The sequence below is a fragment of the Morchella sextelata genome (assembly GCF_020137385.1).
Source record: "Morchella sextelata strain SCLS chromosome Unknown scls_16, whole genome shotgun sequence".
In the NCBI taxonomy this organism is placed as follows: Eukaryota; Fungi; Ascomycota; class Pezizomycetes; order Pezizales; family Morchellaceae; genus Morchella; species Morchella sextelata.
In genome coordinates, this window is record NW_025408631.1 from 1,328,738 (window position 1) to 1,356,376 (window position 27,639).

The 27,639-nt window shown below is 46.8% G+C and overlaps 10 protein-coding genes across 10 annotated transcripts; 5 read left to right on the forward strand and 5 right to left on the reverse strand.

Moving 5' to 3' along the window:
* Positions 1 to 375: 375 nt before the first annotated feature.
* H6S33_004065 (uncharacterized protein) lies at positions 376 to 2,947 on the forward strand (the record flags this gene model as incomplete). The annotated part of the gene is made up of 4 exons (XM_044835431.1): positions 376 to 797; positions 882 to 2,281; positions 2,325 to 2,725; positions 2,795 to 2,947. 4 exons carry the CDS (start codon positions 376 to 378, stop codon positions 2,945 to 2,947), a joined length of 2,376 nt encoding a protein of 791 aa, XP_044691599.1.
* Positions 2,948 to 4,589: 1,642 nt separating this feature from the next.
* On the forward strand, positions 4,590 to 5,432 carry H6S33_004066 (uncharacterized protein; the record flags this gene model as incomplete). The annotated part of the gene is made up of 3 exons (XM_044835432.1): positions 4,590 to 4,636; positions 4,696 to 5,288; positions 5,419 to 5,432. 3 exons carry the CDS (start codon positions 4,590 to 4,592, stop codon positions 5,430 to 5,432), a joined length of 654 nt encoding a protein of 217 aa, XP_044691600.1.
* A 627-nt stretch (positions 5,433 to 6,059) lies between these two features.
* Positions 6,060 to 7,055, reverse strand: H6S33_004067 (uncharacterized protein; the record flags this gene model as incomplete). Its single annotated transcript, XM_044835433.1, has 4 exons — positions 6,060 to 6,301; positions 6,360 to 6,607; positions 6,665 to 6,916; positions 7,015 to 7,055. The coding sequence occupies 4 exons, from the start codon at positions 7,053 to 7,055 to the stop codon at positions 6,060 to 6,062; spliced, it is 783 nt and encodes a 260-aa protein (XP_044691601.1).
* Positions 7,056 to 7,396: 341 nt separating this feature from the next.
* Positions 7,397 to 9,250, forward strand: H6S33_004068 (uncharacterized protein; the record flags this gene model as incomplete). The annotated part of the gene is made up of 3 exons (XM_044835434.1): positions 7,397 to 7,858; positions 7,945 to 8,563; positions 8,613 to 9,250. The coding sequence occupies 3 exons, from the start codon at positions 7,397 to 7,399 to the stop codon at positions 9,248 to 9,250; spliced, it is 1,719 nt and encodes a 572-aa protein (XP_044691602.1).
* A 1,349-nt stretch (positions 9,251 to 10,599) lies between these two features.
* H6S33_004069 (uncharacterized protein) lies at positions 10,600 to 11,163 on the forward strand (the record flags this gene model as incomplete). Its single annotated transcript, XM_044835435.1, has 1 exon — positions 10,600 to 11,163. The coding sequence occupies one exon, from the start codon at positions 10,600 to 10,602 to the stop codon at positions 11,161 to 11,163; it is 564 nt and encodes a 187-aa protein (XP_044691603.1).
* Positions 11,164 to 11,681: 518 nt separating this feature from the next.
* On the forward strand, positions 11,682 to 13,803 carry H6S33_004070 (uncharacterized protein; the record flags this gene model as incomplete). Its single annotated transcript, XM_044835437.1, has 4 exons — positions 11,682 to 11,871; positions 11,935 to 13,379; positions 13,441 to 13,567; positions 13,637 to 13,803. The coding sequence occupies 4 exons, from the start codon at positions 11,682 to 11,684 to the stop codon at positions 13,801 to 13,803; spliced, it is 1,929 nt and encodes a 642-aa protein (XP_044691604.1).
* A 2,259-nt stretch (positions 13,804 to 16,062) lies between these two features.
* On the reverse strand, positions 16,063 to 17,551 carry H6S33_004071 (uncharacterized protein; the record flags this gene model as incomplete). The annotated part of the gene is made up of 3 exons (XM_044835438.1): positions 16,063 to 17,253; positions 17,310 to 17,446; positions 17,512 to 17,551. The coding sequence occupies 3 exons, from the start codon at positions 17,549 to 17,551 to the stop codon at positions 16,063 to 16,065; spliced, it is 1,368 nt and encodes a 455-aa protein (XP_044691605.1).
* Positions 17,552 to 18,940: 1,389 nt separating this feature from the next.
* Positions 18,941 to 19,746, reverse strand: H6S33_004072 (uncharacterized protein; the record flags this gene model as incomplete). The annotated part of the gene is made up of 2 exons (XM_044835439.1): positions 18,941 to 19,241; positions 19,304 to 19,746. 2 exons carry the CDS (start codon positions 19,744 to 19,746, stop codon positions 18,941 to 18,943), a joined length of 744 nt encoding a protein of 247 aa, XP_044691606.1.
* A 4,341-nt stretch (positions 19,747 to 24,087) lies between these two features.
* On the reverse strand, positions 24,088 to 24,468 carry H6S33_004073 (uncharacterized protein; the record flags this gene model as incomplete). Its single annotated transcript, XM_044835440.1, has 1 exon — positions 24,088 to 24,468. One exon carries the CDS (start codon positions 24,466 to 24,468, stop codon positions 24,088 to 24,090), a length of 381 nt encoding a protein of 126 aa, XP_044691607.1.
* A 583-nt stretch (positions 24,469 to 25,051) lies between these two features.
* On the reverse strand, positions 25,052 to 27,368 carry H6S33_004074 (uncharacterized protein; the record flags this gene model as incomplete). Its single annotated transcript, XM_044835441.1, has 3 exons — positions 25,052 to 25,198; positions 25,253 to 27,022; positions 27,186 to 27,368. The coding sequence occupies 3 exons, from the start codon at positions 27,366 to 27,368 to the stop codon at positions 25,052 to 25,054; spliced, it is 2,100 nt and encodes a 699-aa protein (XP_044691608.1).
* Between the last annotated feature and the right edge of the window lie 271 nt (positions 27,369 to 27,639).

The following is a 27,639-nucleotide window of genomic DNA, read 5'->3' on the forward strand; positions in this document are numbered from 1 at the left end:
GGTCCATACATGTATCTACATGTAGATTGTTGTTTAAATAAAGTATCAGCCAGGTCTTGGGTTGAGACTGGTGGCGGATGATCCCGGAAAATCTTACCCACCATCGCTGTAGCGGAATAACTATGTTCCAGGACCCTCGCCAAGAAATAAAAAAAAAACCTTATCTAATGGATTTTTTCTTCTCACCGTAAGTACATAGTCTCCCCCACTAAGTGAGAAGAAAATTTCCCTTCCTATTTCTTCATCCCCATCCCCCCCCCTCTGGTCCTCTTCCTTATCTCAATTCCTTTCTTTGTGAAAGGAACTTTCTTGTAATCGCTCATTTTCCCTCTACTTCATCATCATCACCCCCTTCCCCCAAAACCCATTGCCGCAATGTTTTCCTCTTCCTTGCGCCGCCAATCGCCCGCTCTCCTGCGCGCCAGCGCTCGTGCTCTCATCTCTACCCCTTCTTCAAAAATCGCAATTGTTCGACCCGCAGCACCCTCTGTTCTCAAATCATCGGGCGCACAGCGAAGATTTTTTGCCGTCTCTACATATTTACGAGATGAGGCCTTCAATGCCGCCACACAAGAAGTCGTAGACTCTGATCCTCCAGCCGGAGAATACCATTTCTCCGGCCATGGCCAGGATCATCATTTCGGAAAGAATGAGGAGATCACAAAGTTCCAGCAGCTCGCGGATAGAGGTATTGTCGACAAGTCGATTATCAACACTATTACCAAAGGTTTAGGATACGAGGAGATGACAAAGGTTCAGCGCAAGACTATTATGGAGACCGTTAATGGTGACAATGTGTAAGTTTTCTTTTGCCCCCCCGCTAATTATATTTGCGGTTGTGCGGGGAAATGTTATTCTGATAAGTATGTGTAACATCGCAGCCTTGCCCAGGCCAAGACTGGTACCGGAAAGACAATTGCTTTCCTTCTCCCTGTTCTACAGCGCGTCCTCACAGCCGAAAGACCCCTCACGGTACCTAGGAGGGGTGACCGTAACTCCTCATTTGCAGACATTCGTGCAATAATCGTCTCCCCTACTCGTGAATTGGCCACCCAAATTGCAGTTGATGCACAGAAGCTCACCAGTGGAACCAATATTATTTGTCAAACTGCTGTGGGCGGTTCTGGAAAGCGCGAGGGTCTCAATGCTATCCACAGACAGGGTTGTCATGTCTTGATTGCCACTCCCGGTAGATTGCTTGATCTCCTCACAGACCCCAGAGGTGTTACGGCGCCCAACTTGGAGATTTTCGTCATGGACGAAGCCGATAACCTTCTTGATGTTGGGTTCGCCACTGAACTCGATAAGATCATGGATGCATTGCCCCGTAGAGATGCGCCCATTGGTAACAGTGGAAAAGGAAGGCAAACTCTTTTGTTCTCCGCCACCGTACCCGAGAAGGTTATGAGTGTCGTCAAGAAGACTATGGGCAAAGATTACAAATTCCTACGAATGGTGGAGAAGGGTGAGGCCTCAACACACGAGAGGGTCGAACAAAGACTCATCAAATGCCATGGTCTTGAGAACCTTGTCCCCGCAACATACGAGCTAGTCCTCCGCGAGATTGCAGCAATTAATGCTGCCTATGATGCAAACCCTGACGCCAAAAAACTTCCTTTCAAGGCCATTGTCTTCTTCTCGGCCACTCGCTTCGCATCCCTCGCCGCTGAAACCTTCCGTTCTCTTGGAGCCGGCGGCGTTGGTGCAAGTCACCCACTTTACCCCACTAAAATTTTTGAGATTCACTCCCGTCTTACTCAGGCCCAGCGTGACGTTGCCGCCACCCGCTTCCGCAAGTCTGAGTCCGCAATCCTGTTCTCGTCCGATGTTACTGCCCGTGGAATGGACTTCCCTAAAGTCACGCACGTTATCCAGGTCGGTGGACCCAGAAACCACGAACAATACATCCATCGTCTCGGTCGTACAGCTCGTGGTTCGGCAGCTGAAGGTGTTGGTTACCTCCTCATCCCTCAAGTCGAGGCCCACCAGGTCCAGCGTGAGCTCAGGGGACTTCCTCTAATTAAGGATGAATCTCTCACTATAGCCAGCATTGATTTGGGTGCCGAGCAGAATCTTCCCAAGAAAACCGCAGATATCATCACAGCCATCACTGAAGCTTCACTGAGGGTTCCACGTGATTTAAAAGCAAAAACATACTCTGCTCTTATTGGTCTTTACATGGCCATTGGTGACAAGCGTCTCATGGTCGAATCCCTTAATCGTCTCTCAACCCTAGGCTGGGGAATGGAAGAACCTCCCTTCATCAGCCCTCTGCTTGCCCGTAAAATGGGCTTGGACAGAGTCCCGGGTATCAACTTGGGTAGATACGATGATGCCGAGTCCAGCGAGGAAAGTGGTCAACGCACTGGCGGTAGTGGTGGATTCTCTCGCGGTGGTAGTGGCAGTAGTGGTGGATTCTCTCGCGGCGGCAGTGGCGGTAGTGGTGGATTCTCTCGAGGCGGTAGTGGTTTTGGAGGCGGCCGTGGTGGCGGTTCCAGACCTTGGGAAAACAGGGGCTCTCAAAACCAAGGACCGCGCGATTCATACTCTGGCGGTCGTTCCAGTTACGGAGACCGCGGATCCTCAGGAGGTCGTGGTGGTGGATTCGGAGGTCGCCCTAGCTATGGAGACCGCCCTAGCTACGGAGACCGTGGATCTTCAGGTGGTCGTGGCGGATTCGGAGGCCGTGGTGGATTCGGGGGCCGCGGTGGTCGCAGCTTTGAAGGTAATTTTTAAAAAAATTTCCATGACAATCCGATTCAACATCTGACCAAAATCCCGCCTCATAGAATAGGTGATACAGTCCGGAGGAATTGACAGGTTGATAGGTGCCGTTCCTAATAACGCAAAGAATAATGATCTGGCAAACGTTAACTCGAAGCCTCAAGAGAGAGTTCGAGAAAGTAAGAGGAGACTCAGTGGAATGAGTAGATTGTTCGATGATTAGGGATGCTATGATATAAGAGCGGTTTTTTGTCTATTACTTCCCCTGTTTTCTTTTTTCCTTCTTTCTTTCTTTGGGGATCTGGACTGGGATTTTTTTTCTTGTTTTTTTACAACTACTTGTGAAGGTTTCTCCTTCAGATTGAATTTTTAGATGGTCTGTATTTTTGTTTTGTTTTGGCCGAAAAAAATATGGGTAGCATGAGGGAAGGGATCCGGAAGCGGAGTTATTTTTCTCTTCTTTTTTGTAAGATATTTGGTTGGGCTTGTTTGTCTTTACCTCTCTTTATTCTCGGTGGTGGCGGATGTGATGTGTAAAAATAACTACTACTCTACTCTATGATGTTTCCCGGGAGTGCAAGAATATACGGGACTGTATTTTTCACACATAATTTCGTTGAGCATTTGACGGTTGTAGATCAACTGTGCCGAGGATGATCACATCCCATGGCGATAATAAATGCCTCCGTGAATCATAATATATCACTCGGTTAATATATGTCTATCGAATTTCTACGATAACGAATAGCAACGAGGTAAAGTTGGCCTGTGAAGAAACCCGTGTCTTTCGTTGAAATTCTATAGACCAGTCATGTCTGTTAATTCTAACATCTTTTACCATAATAAGTTAATAAAGGCTAATGAAGTTACCCCTGAGGCCGGGGTTGATCGCGATCGCCTGAGAACTAAGAGTATATGAATATATAATATACCTAATGTGACTAAATACATGTACTTAGTATCTACAAACCATAGCCTTAAACACTGGCTTATCTTTACCTGTCTCAACGTAATATGGCCATTTTGGACTATATCTTCCCCGAGGAACGAGTCTGTGTTTACTTGGAATTAGGGTTAAATCAAAATACCCTTTTTTTGAGCTACATAATCCCCCGTTATCATCACAAAATTCATCTTTTCTAAGCTACTTCTGAGGCCAGGTGGTTGCTGGTGGGCTACTACTTGATATGTGAGGTAGTCGCTTTGGTTCTTTTCCATCTGGATCACTTTAGGATCTATATTACCTTCATAGGCCTAAAGTCATCCCCACAACACCCCCCCCAAAAAAAAAAAAAAAACTGAACCCCTATCTTTCTGTAAGCTGTACGCAAAAGGATATGTAAAGGGGTGCCTCGAGCCATAAGCTCGACCCGTGGATCATGAGTGCAGCTCATGAGTTAAGGTACGGTGCATACATGGGTTGCAATTGCCTCTCTTAATAAGATGCTAGTAGCTAGAACTAAACGGTAATGTAGTTGATTCTCGTTTCGTGGTACAGAATATTAATTTAATGATATGCCCACCACAAAGAATATCTATAGGAGGTGTTAGTAGTTCCGCCTCCTATTTATTTCATTTGTAGCTCCTCTGTACTTCTTAATGATATCGGTCTTAACCAAATCATTGTAAGTGGCGATCTTGTCCCTTCGCTTGTGCTGGGTTTTCACAACAATGATAGGTAAAAACCTAACTAAGAGGAGGAGTTCATGGTGCCAGAAGATGGAGGTCACAAACGGTGACTTAGTTGTAGAGGAATGGGTGCTGCAGTTCCATCAGATAAGATAAGATCAATAAGATAAGACTCACCGCAACGTCAGCTTCATTTACGTTCAACCCCAGCTTCAGGCGCCTCAAAAATCGCCAAAATGATGTCCTCAACTGCAGATAATGATCCTTTTATTCAATTTCAAAAGTATTTTTTTTGCTTTCTTACCCTTCAAAGGCTACCTGGACTGACCAGTGAGCGCGTAGTGACGTGCTCTCTCTCCTAGAAACAACCAGACAGTCCTTCTCCTCCTACCTGCGAATCCGCTCCCTAACTCCCTCTCTCACCTCTCCCGAGCTTGCATCTGCCTATTCGGATCTCGCTCAGAACCTCACAGACCTCCAGGCCGACTTGACCGACCTCCAAGCTTCTGTCGGCGCGATCGAACAGGATCCCTACAAGTTTGGCCTCGATGTTCCCGAGGTAGTGCGGCGTCGGAGGTTCGTAGATGAGGTCTCGAATGAGGTCTCGGATATCCGGGAGGAGCTAGCAAAGCACTCCCCTGGTAGTGGCGCGGGTGGGAGTAGCTATCCTGGAGGTGGGGGAGGGACAAGTGCAGACGAGGCGTATACGCAGTTCAATCTGCAGCAGCAGCAAGAGCTCCTGGCGGATCAGGATCTGGCGCTAGAGGATGTGAGTAGGACTGTGGGTAATTTGAGGGAACAGGCTCATGAGATGAATAGGGAGCTTGAAGAGCAGGCGGAAATGCTGGATGGTGTAGATAGAGATGCAACGAGGGTAGAGGATAAGCTCAGAAGGGGCGTAAGAGACTTAAATGGGTTCATTAGAAAGAATGAAGGTATGTGTTGCTTGAATTTTTTGTTTTTGCCCCAGGGTCATTGTACTAATTGTGCTGTGGGGACTAGATACGGCAAGCTCGTGCTGTATTGCGGTGTTAATATTGGTACTAATTATCCTACTGGTATTAGTACTGATTCTATAGTCCTTAATTTTTCGTTCCTTCTTCTTTCTTTGTTCCAATACCACCTTGGTCTTTGGAAAACAAGTCAACTTTGTATTTGTAATTGTACTATTTTTTTCCAGCTTGCTATGTTCCTGGAGGCGTAATGTCGGGGTTTCTGGTGGTTATCATTTATTTTAGGAGTTGTTTTACTCTCGTTTTGAGAGAATACCGTTAGATTGCTTAGAGCTAGAGGGCAAGAAATACTTAATAATGGTTCGATCTTCTGAGTACAATTCGGTATTTGGCAAGGTTTGAATAGTATGGATTAAAAATGCCCAAAACCTTAGTCTCGTTCCAAGAATTTCACGTGCGTGTATGCAAGTATAAACACAAGACAGTCCAAAATCACAAAACTCGATCCTTCTCATATAGCTTTATCATCTCGTAATAATACCCGTTTTTATTCGTTTTCTCCCAAAGATACGGGACCCTGAAAGCTATCCGCACCCTCAAAATGAATAACAGTCCGACATACTTGGCCAGAACAAACGATGTAAACCCTTGCGATACATTATATATGAAGTTAAGAATGGTGGTTTCCCTCATCAATCTGTATTTCGTGGTTATATACCACTCGTCATCATCATTACTAGTCCTCGTAGGAGCTTAGTCGATCTTATCCCCGTTTTCTTCCCCTCCAGCAAGAATCTTGGTCTTGGGATCACCATCTGGCCCGCCACCAGGAGTCACCGCAACGACTTTACCGTTCTCATCCACAAACTCGAAATTATATCTACTGAGTAAGTGAGGAATTGCCGATAGCTGTGGACCGTAGCGCGCAGTATTATCGTATAGCTCGAACAGAGGGACGGCGAGAAGCTTCATGTTCTTTGGGACCGATAGGACCTCTGTTTGATCAATCGTTAGTAAGACCAATTCCAGAATCAGCCAGAATAGCAAGCTTACTAGTCCTTGGGAGCTGAATGAAGTACAGCTTTTTGCACTCCTTTGGCCGTGTGACATGAGCAGGGATGAACGGATACATGAAGGTCTCAAAGTTGGGCCTCCACCATTGAGCCAATGTGTCGCCAATCTCCCACTCGTCGTTAACACCCTCGCCGGAGAACTGGCTGCCTACGGGAGCAAGACGTTCATTCAAGCGAGATTTGAATCCCTCAAGCTCGCCTTCATGGTGGTGGAGGTAGTCTCCTGGTCTGTATTGAGTTAGAGAGTTGCGCGATTGAAAATGTGGGAAAGTAGAGAGGACTAACAGCTTAAAGAAGGCATTGGCAATCTGAAGCATCAGGATGTGAGGATGACAGTGTTCGTGGCATACTAAAATGCCTTCGCACGTCCTGCGCATCCCATACTGTTCATAGTGCTCTTGCAACCTCTGAAGACGGGCAAGCACAGATGGGTCCTCTTCTGGCTGGTTCTCTTTGGTGCCAAAGGTGTAGTTAGACAAAGGATAAAGGCGAATCGTCTTAGGTTGGTTGCCAGAGAATGCGGCGGGAAGAATGGGGCTGCATTTATACTTTTATTAGCTATTTACTTCATGACTGATTGATGGTGGAAGATACAGGGGATAATAATTATTGAGAAGTGGGGGGAGGGGAATTACGGTTGTGAACTTTGGAGGGCTGACGAGGTAATTGTAGACATGACGGATAATGAGTTTAAGGAGCTGGGGGAAGACGGGGACTGAAAGAGGGTATATTCAGAAACAAGAAGGATAGAAAGTCGCGTCTCTCCCTCGGGTTGACGGTGTAGCGCAGACAGGAGCTAAACAAAAGCCTACGAGTGCTCTAGCCCGCCAAGACATCCATTATGTCATCCAATCACTGATTTACAGATCTTTATTCAGTCTCACAAAATTCAAGATCTGCATGCACCAATTATTCCCGAGAAAAACTTAATATTCCCCGCGATAAACAAATCCTCCAATTCTACACATTCAATAAATACCAAAACAGAATACTGGTTTTCTTAATTACCCCGTTAAAATGGCACAACGCCAAACTCTCCCGTACCCACCCCAATTTACCTCTTCAGAGTCCTACATAAAATCCTTGCTCACCTTCTCTCTCAATCCACTCTTCCAAACCCTCTGCGGCGGCGTCCATATTCTCGACTTCTTCACCCGCGACTCCTCAACCGCAGCCCCGCCTTTAGGAACGGATTTGTACCATACTATCCTTCCCGTAGAATGGATAACTTACTTCACCACCAAATCACTGGACGAAATCTTGGAGCTAGTTTTACGCACAGAAATTCCAGGTATTGAATCAAGCTGTCCAGAAACTTTAAAGACCTTCGTAGCAGATGTGAGGGCGCACTCGCTACAACGAGAGTTTAAGCGTAAAGATAGAGAGCGCAAAGCGCTGCGAAAGAGTATGGGCGCTGGGCGCAAAGACGGAGAAGAGTGGGCACTGAATGCAGGGATGAAGCCGAAGAAGATACACGAGGTATGTAGCGCAATACATGTACATAGTCGATATAATTCAAAAAAGGAGTCTTTCTTACCACCGGCGGAAGTCTGTCCTTTGTGCAGGTTGAGAACTTTTCGGAATTCGTGGATGATTTGGTGACGGATATTGCAAAGGAGAACCCGGAGGATGGGATTACACATATTCTGGATTTCGGGTCCGGCCAGGCTTATTTATCGAGGACTCTGGCAAAGAAATATAACTACCATGTCGTGGGTATTGAGTCAAGGACGGCAAATATCGATGGTGCGAAGGAAATGGATGAGAGATTCGATAATCTAGCCAAGAAAAGGGAGAAAAAGAAGAAAGGGAAAGGAAAGAAAGAAGGAGGGCTCGATCTTGAAGAGGGGCCAATCGAAGAAGAGGAAGCTAGTGGTTCTCTTCAGTATATCGAGAAACGCATCGAGGACGGGAATCTGAGCGAAGTTGTTCGTGAAATTCGGGACTTGAGTATTTCAGAAAAAAACCCCAAGACAGAACCAGCCATCAATAATGAGAGCTGCAAAAACGGAGAATGCAGATCGATAAATCACAATCAGGCACAGAATCAGATCAACGGGACCCTAAAACAAGATAATGACAAGCGACTACTTTTAATCTCTCTCCATTCTTGTGGAAATCTCGTCCACCATGCCCTTAAGGCTTTTATCGCAACCCCTGAGGTAAAGGCCGTCGCTCTAATAGGTATCTTATCCCAATATTCAGACCAATGATTCCTACTAATACCTCTTAGGTTGTTGCTACAACCTGATGACCGAAAAGCTCGGCCCAACCTACAAACCTCCATACCGTGACCTGCACCCCCGCCTGATCAAAACCTCAATCTCTACCGATCCCCATGGCTTTCCGCTCTCCACTCTCCTTACTGACAATTCTATCTCACTCAATATAACTGCACGAATGATGGCCTGTCAAGCGCCCCAGAACTGGACTCAGGAAACTTCCTCCGCCTTCTTCACCCGCCATTTTTTCCGCGCCCTCCTTCAGCGAATTTTCGCAGACAAGGGGCTAATTTCACCGGACGGCGGTGAACCAGTCATTATTGGGTCGTTGAGGAAAAAGTGCTACGAGGATTTTGTGTCATATGTGACTGGTGCGATTTCGAAATTAGGGTGGGAAGAGAAGGTCAATATTACGGCAGCGGAAATCAAAGGATACGAAGAAAGATTTGGAGATAGGAAGAAGGATCTGAGTGTCTTATGGTGCCTGATGGCTTTTTGTGCGGGTGTGGTAGAAAGTCTGGTGGTCGTGGATAGGTTTGCGTACCTTAGTGAAGCAAAGGAGAGGGGGGAGTTGAGGGAGTGTTGGGTAGAAGCTGGCTTTGAGTATAGTGAGAGCCCGCGGAACTTAGTGGTTGTGGGCGTTAGGTAGAGATTCACATTGAATAGATTTGAATAGCCCTAGGTGGGTTAGTGCGTGGAATAGGTCTAAGATGCCCCTATAATGACCGCCGTTCACCCCGCAGTTAGCGAGCTACTCGTAGGAGATGGGCACGAGACTAGCGTAATTACGATAAAAGACACCACGTTTCGGCTTGTAGAAGAGTGCGTAACTCAATCAATCAAGTACAGTCGGCTTGTGATCCTTTCGATAGACGAGTGATAGTCTGTGATTTCAACGACAAAAAATGGTGTCACGAACACTCAAATGTCATGGTCGCCCTACCAACCGCCTCCACAAAGTGACTAGAAGCTTCTCCATGTCCCTCGTAGATCTAAGATCATCGTTGTAGGCGGAGGTCTAGAGTTCATACAGTCGAATCTCCATCTCCCTATAAGGATACGATGGGGCCGCGAGATGGCACCCTTATAGGGCAGGTACCCTTATAGGCTTATGAGGGTTAGGGTCTATGTCCAAACTTGAATCAGTTTTCGAGGTTTTCGACAGTTCTGGGGGTAAAACAATCTACCTGTTGGGTAGGAAAAGTCATAAGGGTATTCTTATAGAAAGAATACAGCAATTTACCTACCGAAACATGCTCAGAATCTGGTGCTCTGCATATTGTACAAGCCCGGTGCTTGCCTTGCCATAGGGTAATGATACAGCTGAGATTTCAACAAGAAACTCCCACAAACGGTAATTTTTGGCCCAAAGGTGCCAAGGCTGTAGAGTAGAGTACCAGATTCTGACCTACCAGGCGATACAAAACAGATGGGCCCCTACGTATACACCGCACTCTTTATAGGGCGATTATTCTTATCCCTTAAGCTGTCACGAAAATGCTGACCCACCAAAAAAAAGAAAATGCAAATTTGGTGTGGTTTTACTAACAGATCTCGTTATCTCTCTTATCAAATAATAGATCTCTCATACAAATCTAATCCCTCTGTTATAGGGGGGGCCAGTATCGACAGCTTAAGGAGTAGAGGGAGATTCGACTGTACTCCTTAAGCTTCGGTAACCCTAACCCTAGAAGGTTCGCGAAGTTTCGATGACGTAACGTCACCACATATCACTCGAAGTGCATGTGATATCGCGAGATTTCTACAGACAGATAGATGTTTCTACCACTCACGTAGAAAGATGAAGATCTACATTTTAATAGTTTTGCGGGGTAGAGGAGGTATATATAAGCCCCCATTGAACTCTTCCTCAATTCCCATCTTCATTCTTCAGTCTCAAAACCGCTCTACAAGCCAAAGCTTCATAGCTTCGATACTCCACTATCAAACATTTTGTTTCTAAATCCACAAAACTCGATTACCAAGAACACGGTCAAAATGCCATTCTTCTCACGCTACCACACTCCCACCTCCGCCTTCCCCTCTGACGTCTTCCGTTTCCTCGACGAGCTCAATCAAGCAGTTGCTCCAACTACAAGCTCCAGCGTTAACAAGCGCGCATTCTCCCCCAATTTCGATGTTCACGAAACCGACTCCGCCTATATTCTCGAGGGTGAACTTCCTGGACTCGATGACAAGTCCAAGCTCAACATTGAATTTACGGACGACAATACCCTTCATATCAGCGGTAGAATCGAGAAGTCGGTCACGAGAACCTCCGATGAGTCAAAGCCAACCGAGGCAGGCGAGGGTGAGAAGAACAAGGACAAACAAGTCGCTAAGCAGGCAGATGACAGCCAGAAGCAATTGTCGAAGCAGTCTGAGGGACAGCAATTGAGGTATTGGGTTTCTGAACGCACTGTTGGGGAGTTCCAGAGATCTTTCTCATTCCCCGGAGGTGTCGATATCGATAATGTTAAGGCGAGCTTGGAAAATGGACTTTTAAAGATTGTAGTCCCAAAGAAGGAGGTTGTTAAGGGAAGGAAGGTTGCAATCATGTAATTGTGATTGGTTGTTTTGTCATTGATTCTCTCTACTGTTTTGTTTTTAGGATTATATGGGCGGTGTTTCTTTTGGAGGCTTTCATCCCCTTGATAATTTGTTTGCAATTGAACCTATCTTTTAACGGAATGTTTGTTTAATCACTTATGCGCCTACAGGAAACATGGATGTAGGTTATGTTTTTTTTTTTTTAAGCTGAGGAATACTCGAGTAACTATCACGCTATTTTGATCTGAAATAAAAGTGTTTTATCTTCTATTCGTTAATTAACCTAAAACGTACTCTCACTGGTAGTGATAAATATCTACAGAGTGTCTTAAAGCCGGTCATGAAGCTAGGTGTTGCGCAAGCTTATTGAGATTGGTAAACGCGCTTGCTTGGCGCCAAGATAACAAGACAGAGCCGCAACTCCAAAGTTTACGTTCATGTCTTCTGAGACTGCACAAGTGCCCCACCACAACTCATTACCGCTCTCTTCCTCTTAACTGATCATCTAACAATCACTGTATTGTTTTACAATGCTTCCCTCAACTGCTCCGTCTGTTGCAGACGAAACCGCCACTACCAGCCGAAAGCGTGGGAACCAAACCAGAGTCTCCGCAAATCCGAAAATGGAGGAGTTCCTCAAAAGCTGGCGACAGGATGCATTGAATAAGCACCAATATGATGCTGCGATATTCATTGGAGATAAACTGTTAGCTTTAACAGGTGCCCCGCTCAATCCCATGCCTCTCTAAAGCTTCCTTACTAAGTATGTACTCCCCCGAGTAGGCGACCCAAAAGACGCATTCTGGCTTGCACAAGTGCACTTCAGCACAGGTCATTACAATAGGGCCCAGAGCTTCTTAACGCGAAATGATCTTATCACTCGATCCACCTCATGTCGCTACCTTGCTGCCCTATGTTTGATCAAACAATCAAAATACGACGAAGCTCTCAATGTCCTTGGCGATAAGAACCCTACCCATCTAGTCTCAGGCTCTTCATCTTCTATAGCTAGCCGACGTCGTGCGCCTTCTAAAAGTAGTAAGGATCGAGATGATCCGGGCAGCAACATCAAGTTTGAGGCCGCAATGTGTTATCTGCGAGGGCTCGTATATGCTAAGCAGAATGCATTTGATAAGGCGAAGGAATGCTACAAGCTTGCAGTTCTCATAGATGTGAAATGCTTTGAAGCTTTTGACCAATTGATGAAAAATTCACTCATGTCACCTGATGAGGAATGGTCATTTTTGGAGTCTCTGGATTTTGAAGGCATCAACTCTGATGGCGAGGAACCCGGCCAACAAGCTGAATTTGTAAAAATGCTTTACACTACACGTTTGAGCAAATACAAGAATCCTATGTCCTTCAACAATGCTACGGAAACTCTTGCAGAGAGGTACAACCTTCGACAGAACGCTGACTTGATCCTTTCCCGGGCAGAGCTTCTATTCACTCAATGCAGATTTAAGGAATGCCTGTCTCTTTGTGAAAACGTTATTGAAGATGACAACTATAACTTTGCTGTTTACCCTCTCTATCTTGCTTGTCTACATGAGTTAAATATGAAAAACAAGCTTTTCCTCATATCTCATGACATGGCCGACAATTACCCCGAAGAGCCCGTAACCTGGCTGGCCGTCGGTGTCTATTACCTGACTACTGGAAAGATTGCTGAGGCACGTCGTTTTTTCTCTAAAGCTTCAATGATGGATCCACATTTTGGACCTGCGTGGATTGGATTTGCGCATACGTTCGCAGCTGAGGGAGAACACGACCAGGCAATCTCAGCCTATTCTACCGCTGCGCGACTATTTCAAGGAACTCATCTTCCGCAGCTTTTCCTGGGAATGCAACATCTTCAACTAAACAATATTACCCTTGCCGACGAATATCTTAACAACGCCTTTATATTATGCAAATCAGACCCTCTCTTACTAAACGAGCTCGGTGTCGTGTTCTACCACAAAGAACATCTTAAGGAGTCAATCCAACTGTTTACCAAAGCCCTTGAAATTGCCGACGAAATAGAGAGCGATCCAAAGGCATGGATTGCTACCAGGGCGAACTTGGGACATGCTTATAGGAGATTAGAGTTATTTGACAAGGCCCTCGAGGCATTTGAAGAAGTAACGAGGTCCGGCGAAGGGAGAGATGCAAACATATATAGTGCGGTGGGACTTTGCCAATTACAGCTTGGGAGGCCTTGGGATGCGGTAGTTAGTCTACATGAGGTACTGCTTCACTCTTTCCATTACTTTTATATATATATATGGTTTTGCTAACAGACTCCAGGCGTTGGCTATATCCCCACAGGACCCTATAGCAACTGAACTTCTAGAGAAGGCACTCAAGGAAAACGCCAACACGGATGCACTATTCCAGGCCACTCTTCTTGCGGATGGCGAAATTGTTGTGCAAGGTGAGGAAGATGTGGATTTCATGCTGCATGAGCGTATGTTACGGAGCAAGCTTAAGTCCAAAGCTGTAGCTGCCAGTGGCGGCCATCGATATGGTGGGGACGGCGGTGAGTCAAGCACTCGCAGTAGCAGGAGAGGAGGCACAGCTTCTGGGGAGAGGAGAAGATTGGGCGACGTTACGAGCAATTACCAGGAAGTTGGTGGGGAGAGTATGGATCTCAGCGATGAGGAGCTGTAAGGTACTGAACAGGCCTGCTTGGGAAAGTCCTTAGTCCTCACGTGCTTTGAAGGACCGAGATGAACATATATTCATTACTGTTTTCTTGCACCCATTTTTTCCTATCGTTGTTTTGGTTTGGCGAATACTGGAGTTTGTAAATTTTATTATTTCTTATTTTTATTACTCGAATCATTAATAGGGGTTTGTGAGCAAACAGGAGAGTACGGAAGACACTTGACGGCGCGTGTAGCACGGGTTTTAGGAGATGCATCATGATTGATGGACAATGTTAGATATATTATTATGATACCATTATTATTATTATACAAATTTCTTTTGAATCGACAGTTATGAAGTAGTGTCCTCAGGACTTCTATCGGGATGCCTTCGATATATCCAATCGTCATAAAAAAGCTAACATCCCGTATTTTTATGATAGCATTTCGTGTTCTTTGCAAGGCTGTGTCACAATGAGTTTAAGCTCTAATATCATGAGTCATAGACTTCGATTTCAAGACCACATCCCATGTAAAGTGAAAACATGTTTCCTTCGGTGTCATAACAATACTCTGTGTGTCATCTCAGACCCCGTCCGTGCAGTGCCGCGTAACGAGTGATCTGGCATGAACACCCCGACCCCTGAACTGAACATCACAACACGTTGCCACCAATCCAGAACTCCACCCCCCACCCACCGCCCTATAGAAAACGCCAGAAGCAGCAGCCCTTCCTGCCAAGTAATAATAATAGGGCAAGCCCTGACTCTTGGCCCAGATTGAAAATTTGGCCGCTCCTCGCTCGTGTAGAAAAGGCGCAGTTCCCCCGCTCCCCTCTTCTCTCCTCATCCCGGTGCAAGGGCAAGATCGATAGCAGTGAAGATTCGTCTGAGCTTCGATTTTTGCTAGTTGAAAACTACAACTATGTTGACTGCTCTTGGTCTGCTTCGGCGGGCCAAGGAATTTTTGGCAAAATGTTCAGAAATCTTTTTTTTGAGGTTTCTCTTCTTTCTTTTGCTCCTAGGCTGCTATGCGTGGGACAGAGGAAAGAAGTTGGGCTTTTTTTTTGGTTCCTTTTTGGCTTTTGGCTCTTTCGAGCCCCGTTTTAATTTGTGGGGTTTTTGGCTCCATAGATTGAGAAACTTCTCGCGATGATGAGGTTTTTCCTTCTTTTGATTCACGCCGTTGCGCGTGGGTTTTTAGAAAAAGAAACGCGTCTGACGAGAGAGACCTCGTTCGCAATATATATTCACGATCGCCGTAGAAAGTGCTGCCCGTCAGCACACAAACAACGCGTGAAGCATCAAAACATCAAAATCCACAAACCTAACCCCCTCAAGTCTTCAGCGTTCGTCCCCTTAACTCTCAAGGCACCCATCACGATTCCCACGAGCCTCACCCATTCCCTCTGTAGATACATGTACTCACTCTAGAACCAAACACCGCTCCCATCAAAACACCAAGCACCCATAAACACGTTCCCAGTGCACACCAGACAAACAGACACACAGAACCCAACCCAAGCACCCGGAACCACCACCCACCCAAAGCCCAGCCGAGTTCCGATCGCATATCTCTACACCGGTTGATGGCCCATGATCCGCCCACCGGTTGATGCATCGTGATCCGCCCACCGGTTGATGCATCGTGATCCGCCCACCGGTTGATGCATCGTGATCCGCCCACCGGTTGATGCATCGTGATGCAATACTTTTTTAAATTTGGCGATAATCACCGGAGCTGTAAACACTCCTTCCAGAAGATTCCTAGGTAGCGTCTATTTGTAGAGTCTCGTCAGGAGTCAGAAGCCAAAACACGAGCCCCCACGTAGACTCCAGGTCTCTAGAGCAGAGCCGCTATGGCGAGTTGAGCTCGTGTAGGGCATCAGACCGTGCACTACCAGTGAGCGGGAGGGCCCTAATGTCCGAAGTGAATACTACGTAGGTAGGTCCGCCCTCACTTCCGATGTTGTCGTCGTCGTCGTCGCCATGTCAATCTCCCGGACAAAGCTGGAGGTTGGTGAGCAAGTGAGTGAGTGAGTGATAGACAGCGGCAGGCTGGTGGGTGCCCTTGCAGCTGATACACTGTAGGGCTGGGGCTGCTGGGTTGGGGTAATGATTGGGGGGTGCATGAACTGTGTGTGGACTTTCACGATGTATTGGTTTGAACGTGTATTGTAAAACGAAAGCGCTTGAAGACAAGTAAATTCCAGAAAGAAAGGAAAAACTTTTAACTATACTAAAAAAAAGGAAAAATCTACACATTAGACTACTTTTATTTACTACGCGATCCTCCTCTTCTTATCCCCTCCGGGGGGCTTCGACATCTTCTTCCTCTTGATCGTGACCAAAGCCTCCGTATAATCGTCCTCCTTCTCCTCCGCGCCCTTCCCCTTCTTCCTGCCGAGATCCTCATCCCCGACCTCCTCCAACTCATCCCACACCTCGGCCTCCTCGTCCTTCTTCTTCTCCACCACCACCACCTCATCCTCTCCATCCAGCACAACCACCGCCGTGCCCTTCGTCTTGACATACACCTTGCTCACCACGTCCCGCTCCTCACCATCATACACCCACAGATAGCGGTCGAACCCCACGCCCGCCACCAGCCCCCCCTCCGCGGCAGTCGCCAACACAGCGCCGGTGCTGCCCTTGTAGATTCCGAGCGAGCGCCGCGTCGCCGTGCTGTGAAGCCCGAAATGCCCGTTCTTGTCGCTGTACACAAAGTGCAGCTCCTGCAGCGTGGTCGTGGTCTCGGGCGACTCCTTGGCCGACGTTAGTGGCGAGTCTGCGTCAGCGGGTGTGGAGGGGTGTAGATGGAGCGTTAGGATCGGTGTGCGTGAGAGCGTCTCTGTGAAGACTGGGCGACGGGATACCGTCGTGTCGTAGAGGCGGAGGTGGGAGTGGTGGGTGGATACGGCGAGACGGTATGCCTCTGTCGTTGCAGGAGCTGGCGCATGTCTTCGTCCCTTCCCTGGCACTACCGCGGGGGCCGGCGGTGGTGGTGAGCAGGGGAGAAATATGATATTTGAGACCCACACGGGGACCTCAAGGCCGAGTTTTGTGGGCTTGACGTTCTTGGCCTTCCATACGGACTTCCATGTCGCTTTGCCGTCCGAGACAGAGCTCTCCCAGATCTCGACGTCGCGGTCCTTCCCGCCGAGTGCTACCGCTTTTGGGACTCCGCTTTGCTGCTCGCCGTGTACGCCGACGGCGGAGAAGTCGCCGGGGAAGTCGTGGGTGGAGACTGCGATGGTGCTGGACTCGTCGGCGAACTGCGTGAGGAACTCGATGTGGCCTGTGGAGGTCGCGGCGTAGAGTATCCCGCTGGCCGTGTGGCCGAGCCCAATGATGTCTGTGTCGGTGCCGCCGGGGAGCTGGTGCGTGTGGAGGATCTGCTCGTCCTCTGGGGCGAGCGGCGAGACTGTAGGGTCGAGGAAGCGGATTAGACCGCCTTTTGATGCTGCTGCGATCTGGATTCGGGCGGTGGTTAGCTGGTGCAAGGTAAGAGGGGTAGAGCAGCACATACGATACCGTCGCGGCCGCGGAACCGCAGGACCTGCATTGATTGGATTGCGGCATTACGATTTGGCTCGAGGAAGGAGACAATCTTTGCTCTGGCGGAGGTCTGGACGGAGGTGTCGATTCCGCGGGTGGTCGTTATTACTGTGGAGGTTAGCTTTGGATATTGATAGGTAGCAGGGGAAGGGGTAAGAGAGGGGGGGGAATACTTTTGACCTGGCCAACGTCGTCTCCAATTGCGAATTTCATTTTTTGGTAGAGCCTTTGGTGGTTTGTGGGTTTGCGGTGGGTTGGGATTAATTGGGATTTGGATTGCTTTGAGGCTCTGCGATACTTTTTTTTCCGAGTGCGAATCCTTGATGCAACAGGGATGCTGGGGCAAGTGCAGGGCGTGATCAGATTAGATTAGCAGTATACACACCTAACCCTGCGTTGACTGAAATCCAGCACCACGCCTTTGGTTCGATCCCCACCTTGGACCTTGGGGATGGTGAATTGATCACTCACCATCCTTTTAATTTTTGCTCTCTGCATCTCCCAGCTACATTTTAATGGTTTTGCATCTCCCAGCTACCAGAATTAAGAATATCTCCAACCCACATTTATTCAAGGTCAGCGAATACGGCTAGACCGTGATTCATGGTTTAAAGCGAATATATCCAAATGGACCCTTAGATTAGAGTATACCCACCGGTAGGGCTGATACACTTGACTCTTGAGGCATGGCCAGGAGTCATAAACTTGTGTTTAAAATTAAACGCACTGTAAACTTGAAACCGGGAATCGTGAGTATGTAAAGAAACTTCGAAACTTGGTGGGTATATAAAAGATGAATAACACCCCCAAACATAGAGTATATCCGCCAAGCCAACCACGAACCGGGTGATACGCCATGACCCGCATACCCCGGTACAACCTCAACCCTAGCACAACCACAGACACACCGACCCAACGAACATCACCGGTGCTCTACTCTACGAGTTCTACCTACCAACCACCAACTAAACAACATCTGCTATATATAACCGCGCTCGCAATACTTGCCGAACCATGCCAGGGTATCTTTCAAGCTGTGACTATTAATTACAAAGCTTATCTTTCCACGCCGCTTGCTGCTAGCAAGGCTCAGCTTCCGGAGCTAGCGTGCTTACTGGCGCTGCTTATGGTTGATTTGATATTAGTACTCTACTGAATAATATTCTTCACCATCACTTTCATTATTTAGAAAACTTGTTCTGGGTATAATCTGTATGTAATTCGCCTTTCCCCCTTACACACGTAATCCCCCCCCCCCCCCACTCCCCATACTATCCGCTCCTTCTATAACACCTAGTAGTAGTCTAACCTCCAAAAGAACAACCCTCATGTATATGATACACGTGAAGAGAAATATAAATAATCAAAAAAAAGACCCGTTCCGCCACGCTATGATATTTTTTTCCCTACCCGAGACCCCGAAAGAAGACAAGAAAAAAACCACAATCATAATCGCTGCACTAGCGAGCGCACCAACAAAAAGCTAAAAAATAAACCAAAAAAATACAAAAAAAGAAGTCTATAAAAATGAATATACCAAGTAGGTGCCCCGTCCAGCCAGCTAGTCTAGTCCAGTAGTAGTGGTAGTTTTTTGTGGACTGTTTAAGCCTCGACCTGACGACGGTGCTTGTGGGCGGTCGAGAAACGGATGTCCCTCTTCCCCTTGCCGGGCTGGGATTTGTCGCACTCAACGGGGGTGACACCGGTACCGAACACCTCAGGACCAGGATTCTTGAACTTGATGGCGGTGATGCCCTCAGGCACAAGGCAGCCGTTACCGGAGTTGGCTCTCAAGATAGTTGGCAGGGCGTCGAATGCTGCAGTTGACTTCTCGCTACCACCAATCATGACTGATGCACAGCGCATGTACATCTCTCTGTTTCCGACTTTATTGAACCAGGTCCTATAGGTCCATATTAGTTTTTATTCAAAATTGATAGACTGCTGAAGGGAACTTTAACGTACCAAGCAACCACAGCAGGTCCGGCAGGGAGACCCTTCGGGACGGTGAAAGTAAGTGGAGGAAGCTTCGCGGTTGGGTCTGGTGTGCCGTTGCCCGCGGCAGAAACTGGGTGGTTACCTTCCCACGAAGTCATGACACCGAACTTTGAGCTCGCATTGGGCTTTGGGTCGTAGGTGATTGACATCTGGCCGGAACCACCACCGTGGGTTGCACTGCCTACAACCTGCAGAGTTGCCTTTTGGCCCGGAGTGTATGTTGCTACAGGAGCAGCGGGGGCAACGCCAGGGCAAGGGTAGTCTTCACCACTCTCTTTGAGCGGAAATTGGTTACCACCACTCGCAGACTCGGCGACTTGCCACTGGGCGGGATTAGACATGGTAAGATGGGCAGATGCGGTAGACATGAGGGCAGCGAAAGCTACAATGGTGCCAGTAGTGAACTTCATTTTGATTGTTTGGTTGTTTATTGTAATGTTGTGTTTAGTTGATGTTTTATTTAGATGATGTGGAGCTTGTAACCGGACAATCTCTCAAGATGAAGTACTATGCGTTATATAAAAGTTAGTAGCTGGTACCTCACGAAAGAAGGTTTAATGATAGACAGCAGGGGAATATGGAACATATGCAGCATATGTTTAAGATGCGAAATAAGATTGTAGAAAGAAAAGAATAAAGGGATATGCCGAATGGATGATTAGTATGAAATCAAAAACCACTGACCTTTGGTTTGGAGGCTTTAACTTTACTACTATAGGTCGTAAAAGGTCTTAAAAAGAATGAACAGGATTATTCACAGAATAAAATCCAAAAAATGCCGCTGGCGTGTGATAAAGAAAATAAAAAGGAATGTGGGACCTATCAAAGGTGATAATCGCAAAGGTAAGGAGTGAATGTGACTTGAGTAGTGAGTGACGAAAAGAATATCCTTTCGCGGGGGATTTGGACGTCTTATATCCAACCTTCCACAGAGTGTGAAAGAGGCAAAAGTTGCTGTGCCATGGATTGTACCCATCTGTAAATGGCGAATACTATCTTTGCCCATCTCTCCTTGCTAGTTTCAGCTGACAGTATCCACTGGCAATGCCTCCATTTACAACTACCCCGCACAGCGTCTTGTCAGGGGGTTCGGTGGTAACGGTGGTAGTGGTGGTGATGTTGAGAGGGACACATCTCGGGGAGATACCGGTGTGCAACTACTAGAGGAGGCACGTATTACCCTCCGAGTCTGCTTGACAAAAAAGAAGCTCTAACCCTGTCCCTTGAATCTGGGCCAATCGCCGGGTGGCTGAATAGGAACCAAAACTCTGGAAGCTCATTATGCAGGTGGTGGAGAAGAACATGGCTCAGGGGTGAAACGTTTCGTTCGGCGAATTCAGGTACAAGAAGTGTGTAACTTCCGATGTGCACTTCTCATATGCAGCCAATGCGAGGAGGGTTTCCCTAAATTGGCTGCTCCATTCACTCGTATGAGCTTGATATCTGGACATTCAATTCGATTCCCCAGAGTAATTAACGGACTTCATAGAAGTATCTCCTAGCAGTTGAATTCGGAGGTTCATTTCTAAGATGTCTCTCTTTCCTGCCCAAGCCCCCGGGAAGAGGATGCCCGATCAAGTCCGAGCATTCGCCGCTCATTGTCGAGGACAGGGATAAACCGTCGATCAACTACAAGGAACGAAGCTAGAAAGGTACCGTAGAGTATGTACTGTATCTGGTTCATGCTAGGTACGGCAAGGGATGACCGAATCAGTAATCTGGGGGGAACTCATGGGACAGGTGGCGTATTACTGGATAAACCGGAAAGCAAGCTGCGGTTCCTTTAGAGAGTTATGTGCTTCAAACGGAAGAGGGGGGGGGGGGGGGGCGGGGCAGTTACAATATAATGGGGTACCATAGTACTGACTGCATGTCGTTGTAGTAAGATATTGCACATGTCTACGTTAAATTTTTAGGTCCCTGTCTAGTCAAGCATGTAGTGAGCCACATATGCATGTAGCTACTCTAATAAACTACAGGTAACAGGGTCCTTATTTTTCAACCGAGGGACCACGATGTATACTGTGGTTGATAGGCAGCGTATTATGATTGTAGTTCACGTTTATTGCAGGATACGGTGCAACCTCAGGCCAATGAAGTCGACCGCCCAGTCCCACGGGAAGCAAGACGAAGAAAGTTGAAGGGATGTGATTCTCTGGATAGCGCTAGGACGGGGTTTAACTCCCGAACGGGTAGCAACGAACAGTAGAGTACCAGCTCCAACCTCAACCTCCAGAAGTGTACTTTTCGGGTTCCCTGAGCTGCTGAGTAACAGCACGTTTCGAGGCGTGTTTCCCTAACCCCCCACTTACCTCCCTCTCCTTTTATCGGAAGTGCTTGTGTCTTACATTCTTGTCTCCAGTTTCCGCCTCCATTTCGTTTACGTCTCTTGCCTTGCCTTAGTAAGGTCAGATATACATGCAGACACTACATGTATGACAAAAAGCGTTAGGGCGCTCATGACTTTATTTTCTGTGCCCCTGGACCCATGGCCAAACTGTCCTTCTCAGCGTAACGGCGCTCACGACTTTATTCTCTGTGCCTCCTGGCGGAGTACTGTCGGCCATCATATCCGCACGTGCATTAACTGCACCTGGACAGAGCACAAGGAACATGCAGATATTTCCGGTCTCGTACACCAATAAACTACCTACATGTCGGTGTCTACCTCCCTACTCTACTCTAGAGTAACCTATGACGCAGGAGGCACATATACTTTTCTGAGCCTCACATCGCCATCTCGCCTAGATAACCTCCCTCACAGCAAAGTGCATTAAATCTACACTCTCCGAGCTGTGGCGGGTGACTTTGTTTTAACGTGGAACCTGTGGATTATACTATGACTTTATTTTTAATTTTTGAGCCTCGTCGGTGTTTGTTTTGTTGTGCCTCTGGATCTCACTCGGAGCTTGACTAGCGGGATATGTATCTACCGGCGATGCCGAGGATCCGGGGCAAGTGGGGGCGCAACGCCGAGTGATCGGGTATGCTCTTGTGCAACCTGCGCCTGGCGGAGTTGAAATCCTGCAACGCCTTAAATTCAATAAAGGAAAAAAAAAGAGGGTGCTCTGAAAATAGTAGTCAGGCTTGATTTGGATTTATCCATAGTGTATTTCACGGCAGTGTCTGCCAAGCCGGTGAGAATTAATCCAATTTGAGCCATATAAAATTCCGAAGCCGACTCTCCGCGGCGGCTAGAAGGAGATGAAATTTGAATGCTACTGGATAGGAGCTGCCTCTAGCCTTAGAGCTACAAAATTTTGGAATTACAACTATGAAGATTATTAATTTTATCAATTGACTTGCAACGGTGAGTACTGTATTTACTTGGCAGGAAAACAAAGAGAAGGGATAACTCACGCATACCACTCTTCGGACAGTCGTAAACAATTAACATACCCCAACCGATGAGTATTTGATCAGTTTTAAGGTGCAGGGCCATCTCCTCACGCCCAATATCTGTATATAGGTTTATATGGACGGGTTGGCTATATCGTAGTAGATACATCGACTCTGTTTGGTTACGCTACAACCATTTCCACCATCTTAAAGTCCTCGCGCCTGGTTTCAGAAACATGACGACCGTATTCCATTCGCGGTTGCTCCAGTTTCCGTATAACCAAACAAGTCGGAGGTCCGGACGATCCTCACGATATGATTGGCCGTATCTTGATACTAATCTCGATAGTTAACCAATCGAACGCCAAGGATGGGAAAAGAGGAAATCCGCAGTCCTGAAGAGTAAGCGGGATGGAGTATCATGCTGTATATGTTGAAACACTGTTTTGGGATTAATGAGGGCATATATGTAAACAGTTGGTCGTAGGCTTTTTCCAGATCCTCTGTGGTCCTTCGTGGGGATTGTGAAGTAGCACATTGGTGGTACTATATTTTTCATTACCACGGTACTTTACGAGATCGAGATTGTGGTATTATATTGCGCCCGGAGATTTCGTGGGCCTGAAGCCGAAATCATGAACATATCAGATCCACTAAAACAGAGCAGATCTTAAAGTACGTGTACTCAGCAGAGTTTGATCTACCGTTGTACGAATTAAAAGGAGGATTATAATACGAAACAAAAGTTCACCTGCCATAAGAAACCTACTCTCGCGAGGATTTGCTTGTCTTGATTGCTGTGAGATCAATCTAATTGTTCTTTTTAAGATTGTGGCCTGGCTCTTCAGCTGGTTTACGAGAAATTTTGTTGGGCAGGTATGTAGTATTAGTATAATTAGTAGAAGTTACATATCTATAGGCACTAATCAACTAGGGAGGGCATTTGTGGGTTGAATCTGAGGGTTTTTTGAGAGTACAGTATCACGGAGATGAGTAGGGACATTTAATAAGTCCTTATGAACGCCACAATAGTACTAGTTGCTCAATCCCATAAGCGTATTCAAGTTTTCGAGATTCTATTATGTAGTTCTATTGGAACAAATGCAAATGTGCATCTAGAGGGCTAATCTAATACCTAACGAACGTCCAAGCCTTACGAACTAGACTTCAATGTTAGTGAAGAATTCAGAAGAGGAGGCAGCATTACAAGTCTAGTCATTTATACTAGGCAAAAGATCTAAAGAGGCTCGAGCCATTCTTCCAAGCTCTCTTCATTCAATTATACCCTATCGAGGCCAGCCAATTGCAAGCTATTTCCCATTATCGACCTCCAATTTCTCACACTTCATTCCATTAGCCACAATATAAAAACCATCACACTGCAATATGGAAAACTCACATTCCACCGCTCCCTAACGGGGCACATAGTTGGGTCCTCCAACCCATCTTCCCAAGCTTGGGACCCAGATCAACTCCTTCGTGTCCGCCGAGATGTAATTTCCCTTCGCGTCGATGAACGGAATAACATGTCCTGTGTCCTTGTAACGCAACCCGAGAAACTTCTTCTTTGGCTTAGAAGCTAAAGCGAGGGAAACTAGGGCCGGGGAAGCTTGTGGAGGGGAAGCTTGCGGAGGGGGAGGAGCCCTGACGTGAAAAATAAGGGGAGATTGGACGGTAACGGTGGCAGAGGTAGTGTTGGGGGGTGGGGCGGACATGTGGATGTGAAGACAAGCATTCCCAGTAGAGGGAGTGTAGATCTCCTCAATGATGATAGAGGCGTGAACGATTCCCATGACTGCTGATTCGAAGCTTGGGGTTTGGGGTGATGGTATTATTGGATGAATATATTGTTGATAGGTGGGTGAACTATGGGGAGGTGGTGAGCTTCAAGTCTAGGTGTGGGTGCGGTTTCGAGCAGAAAAGTTTAATTATTTCAAGAGCCGACTTATATGGATATAGAATTATCGGAAGACCTAACCCGGAAAGCCATTTGAAAGCCATTTGAAAGCCATTGTATTCCGGGTAGCATTCAATGGTCCCAGCACTCATTCTCATTCTACGTGGGAAACACTGACATAAGGAACTTGAGCCGTTTCGACTACCTTGGGCATTCAAATTAATTGAGGTTTCCGTTACTCTTAAAGGTAGATACTTAATATGCTCTTAAAGCTAACCGTGATGCAATTGGATAACTATATACATATACATCACAACGCATTTGGTTGAATGACGATTTAAAGGGCGATGGAGTGAAGAAGCAGAAAGACTTAGACCTAATTTTATCTACGGTAAGTTCTCTTAGTCATAGGGGAACTCAAACATGGAAGGTGGATATATTAGTGCCATGGGGAAGAAAAGAGATATATGAAGTATGAATTATTCAACGAGATGCGCCTTCATGGGTATCGCAAGGCCACGGTTATTTCTAACGGTGATTTCGTGTCTTTTGCCCTTGAAGAGGTATTTAACCCAAAGATCCTTCTTTTCACCTGGAGCCGGGTCATAAAAGCCAGCAAGGTGACTCTATGAAATTGTCAGTATCAACACGGATTACCGGGAATGGATTCATAGGCTTACTTTGTTCAACCCTCTCGGAATAACCAGCTGTTCATCCTCAATCAATCCAGCCAATGGAATTGTCACATCAATCCATTCTCCAGCCTTCCCATTGATTCCATATCTAGCCTCAAGAATCACCAATCCACCACGCTCCAACATTTTTTGCTGACTGTGCTTAACGTAATCACTCATCAGACCCACTAACTCATCTGCCCTCCTCCTGTTTTTAATGACTTTGACCATCAACTGTCTCTTCTTCTGTTCAACTTCCTTCTTCCACAATTTACGCTCTCTTGGCCTTAGGTAAACCCATTCGAGTAGAGCATATCCCAAGAACGGCGCAAGAGTCCCGTATAGAACCGACGACCCTGATGTAGAAGCAATCCCTACAGGGATAGAGATTTTTTGCCCTAATCTTGACCAGTCTAATGTGAATATGACCCCACCAGCAGAGATCCCAATTCCTGCCCCCATCCTGGTATTTGTAAAGATCTTCCTAGTAGCCTTAATTTTGACTACCAGCGCGGTGACTGTGACAACAGTCGCATCCACGTTTATTTTAATCCCCTCTCTTGATTTCTTAAGTTCTTTAGGATTTTTTGAGCTGGAAGGGCCGATGGGCGTACCGACAAAATAGGTTCGGCCCCACGAAAGTCCCAATTGCCCACCAAATCCAAGAGAAGGACAAGCAGTCGCTGTTATCCTCCACGTTTCCGTTGATTTCGATTTATTTGGCCTTTGGGTGGGGACGTAGTTTTCATCGTTGACATCTTCTGCTACGGGAGACTCGCCAATAGGCATTGCTACCCATCCGATCGTGAAGTGACTACTAGGTGATGGATTGGAAAAGATTTGAGACAATGCCAAGGGCCATTTCCCTGCTAAACCCGTGTTATATTGCATGAAGAAGGAACTGCGTTTACCAATGGAGCTAACATATGTGGCCTCGATACTTGGGGGTTTGAGAAGTGGGGACGAGTTAAATGTCGGCTTGAAGACAAGTCTGGATGCACCGAAGCTTTTTGAGATTGACGTGGAAACGACACGTTGAGGAAATATTGTTGAGGCTATTTCGAAGTCCAAGCCAGCGAGAATTGAAGCGATTGATAATGGCGATTTGGGGGGTAGCGACGGGAACGAGTGTCCAATCTGCACGGAAAGACCTGGAGAAGATAGATATGTCCAACCTTTATTCTCTGTCTGAACAGGAATACCACCCAAGGATGCCGTGAGACTTAGGCTTGGGACATGTTTCATTTGTGGTTCGTTCTTTTCAGATGAGGCTGTGATAGAAGAATTAAATGGGGTTGTAAGCAATTCTCCCAAGCCCTCCAACGGCAGTGTGAAGGAATGCTTGACAACATATTTCGTCAACCTCACTAGCGTAATGAGCCTATACCCAACTTCCTTCTCACCACTCTCCAGAGTCCTTACGATCTTCTTCAATCCCGCACCGGACACATCAAGAGCGATAACGACCTCTCCCCGGCTGTTGACAAGGCTCATAACGTTTTCTACCTTCTGCTTTCGGATCTGCTCCTGTAGCCAGATCTTGAACTCATCCGGATCCATGGTCTTGACACCGACCTCAAAGAATTTCTGCTTCAACCCATCGACTCCTAGTTCGTCGTAGATGGCTCGTTTGTGCGGATTCATGAGAGTTTCGTAGGCAATTAATATGTTGTTAAAATGTAATGTCGTGCGTTCCCGTTGCTCAGCTGGTTGCTTGTCTGGGTGAAAACGAAGCGAAAGTGCGCGATAGGCACTGCGGATTTGGTTGGGCGTTGCCTATCGATTGAAATCAGTGGCATGTCCATGAGAAACTTAAAGCTTCCATATACATTTACAGCAGTTTCCATAGTATCCGGCCTGATCGAACGTTGTTACGACGCTCGACCGGGCTAGACAGATGACTGCTGTAAATCTGAACGGTGAAGGAGGGGATAAATACATCGTGAGAAACCCCCAGCAGCGCGTAGTAGTCCTTGACCGATTCGTCCTGCTCCTGCTGCCATTCTTCCCATTCTTCAATGCCAACCGGTTCAGCATTGGGACCTGGAGGGTTCTGGTGCGGGTCCAACTCTTCTGCACATGTAGGAGATGGGCGAGATTGAGAGTGATTATTCAAAGGCATATCTGCTGAGATGAAAGAAAAAAGGACAAGATATAACTTCGGAAATATGATTCCCCGGGTGTTCGCTGGATGGGGAGAGATGCACACAATTGAGGATGATGTCAGAGATGGGGTATTCAGAGTAACATCTGATTGTGCGGACGGGGTATTTAGTATGCGATTTTAGGCTTAGCTCCGATTTTTGGGGGATAGACCAATTTGTAAAGTCCAAATTTTCCAAACGGCCCCAAGGCAGGTTGAAGGGTTCGATGTATGTATGTATATTTTTACA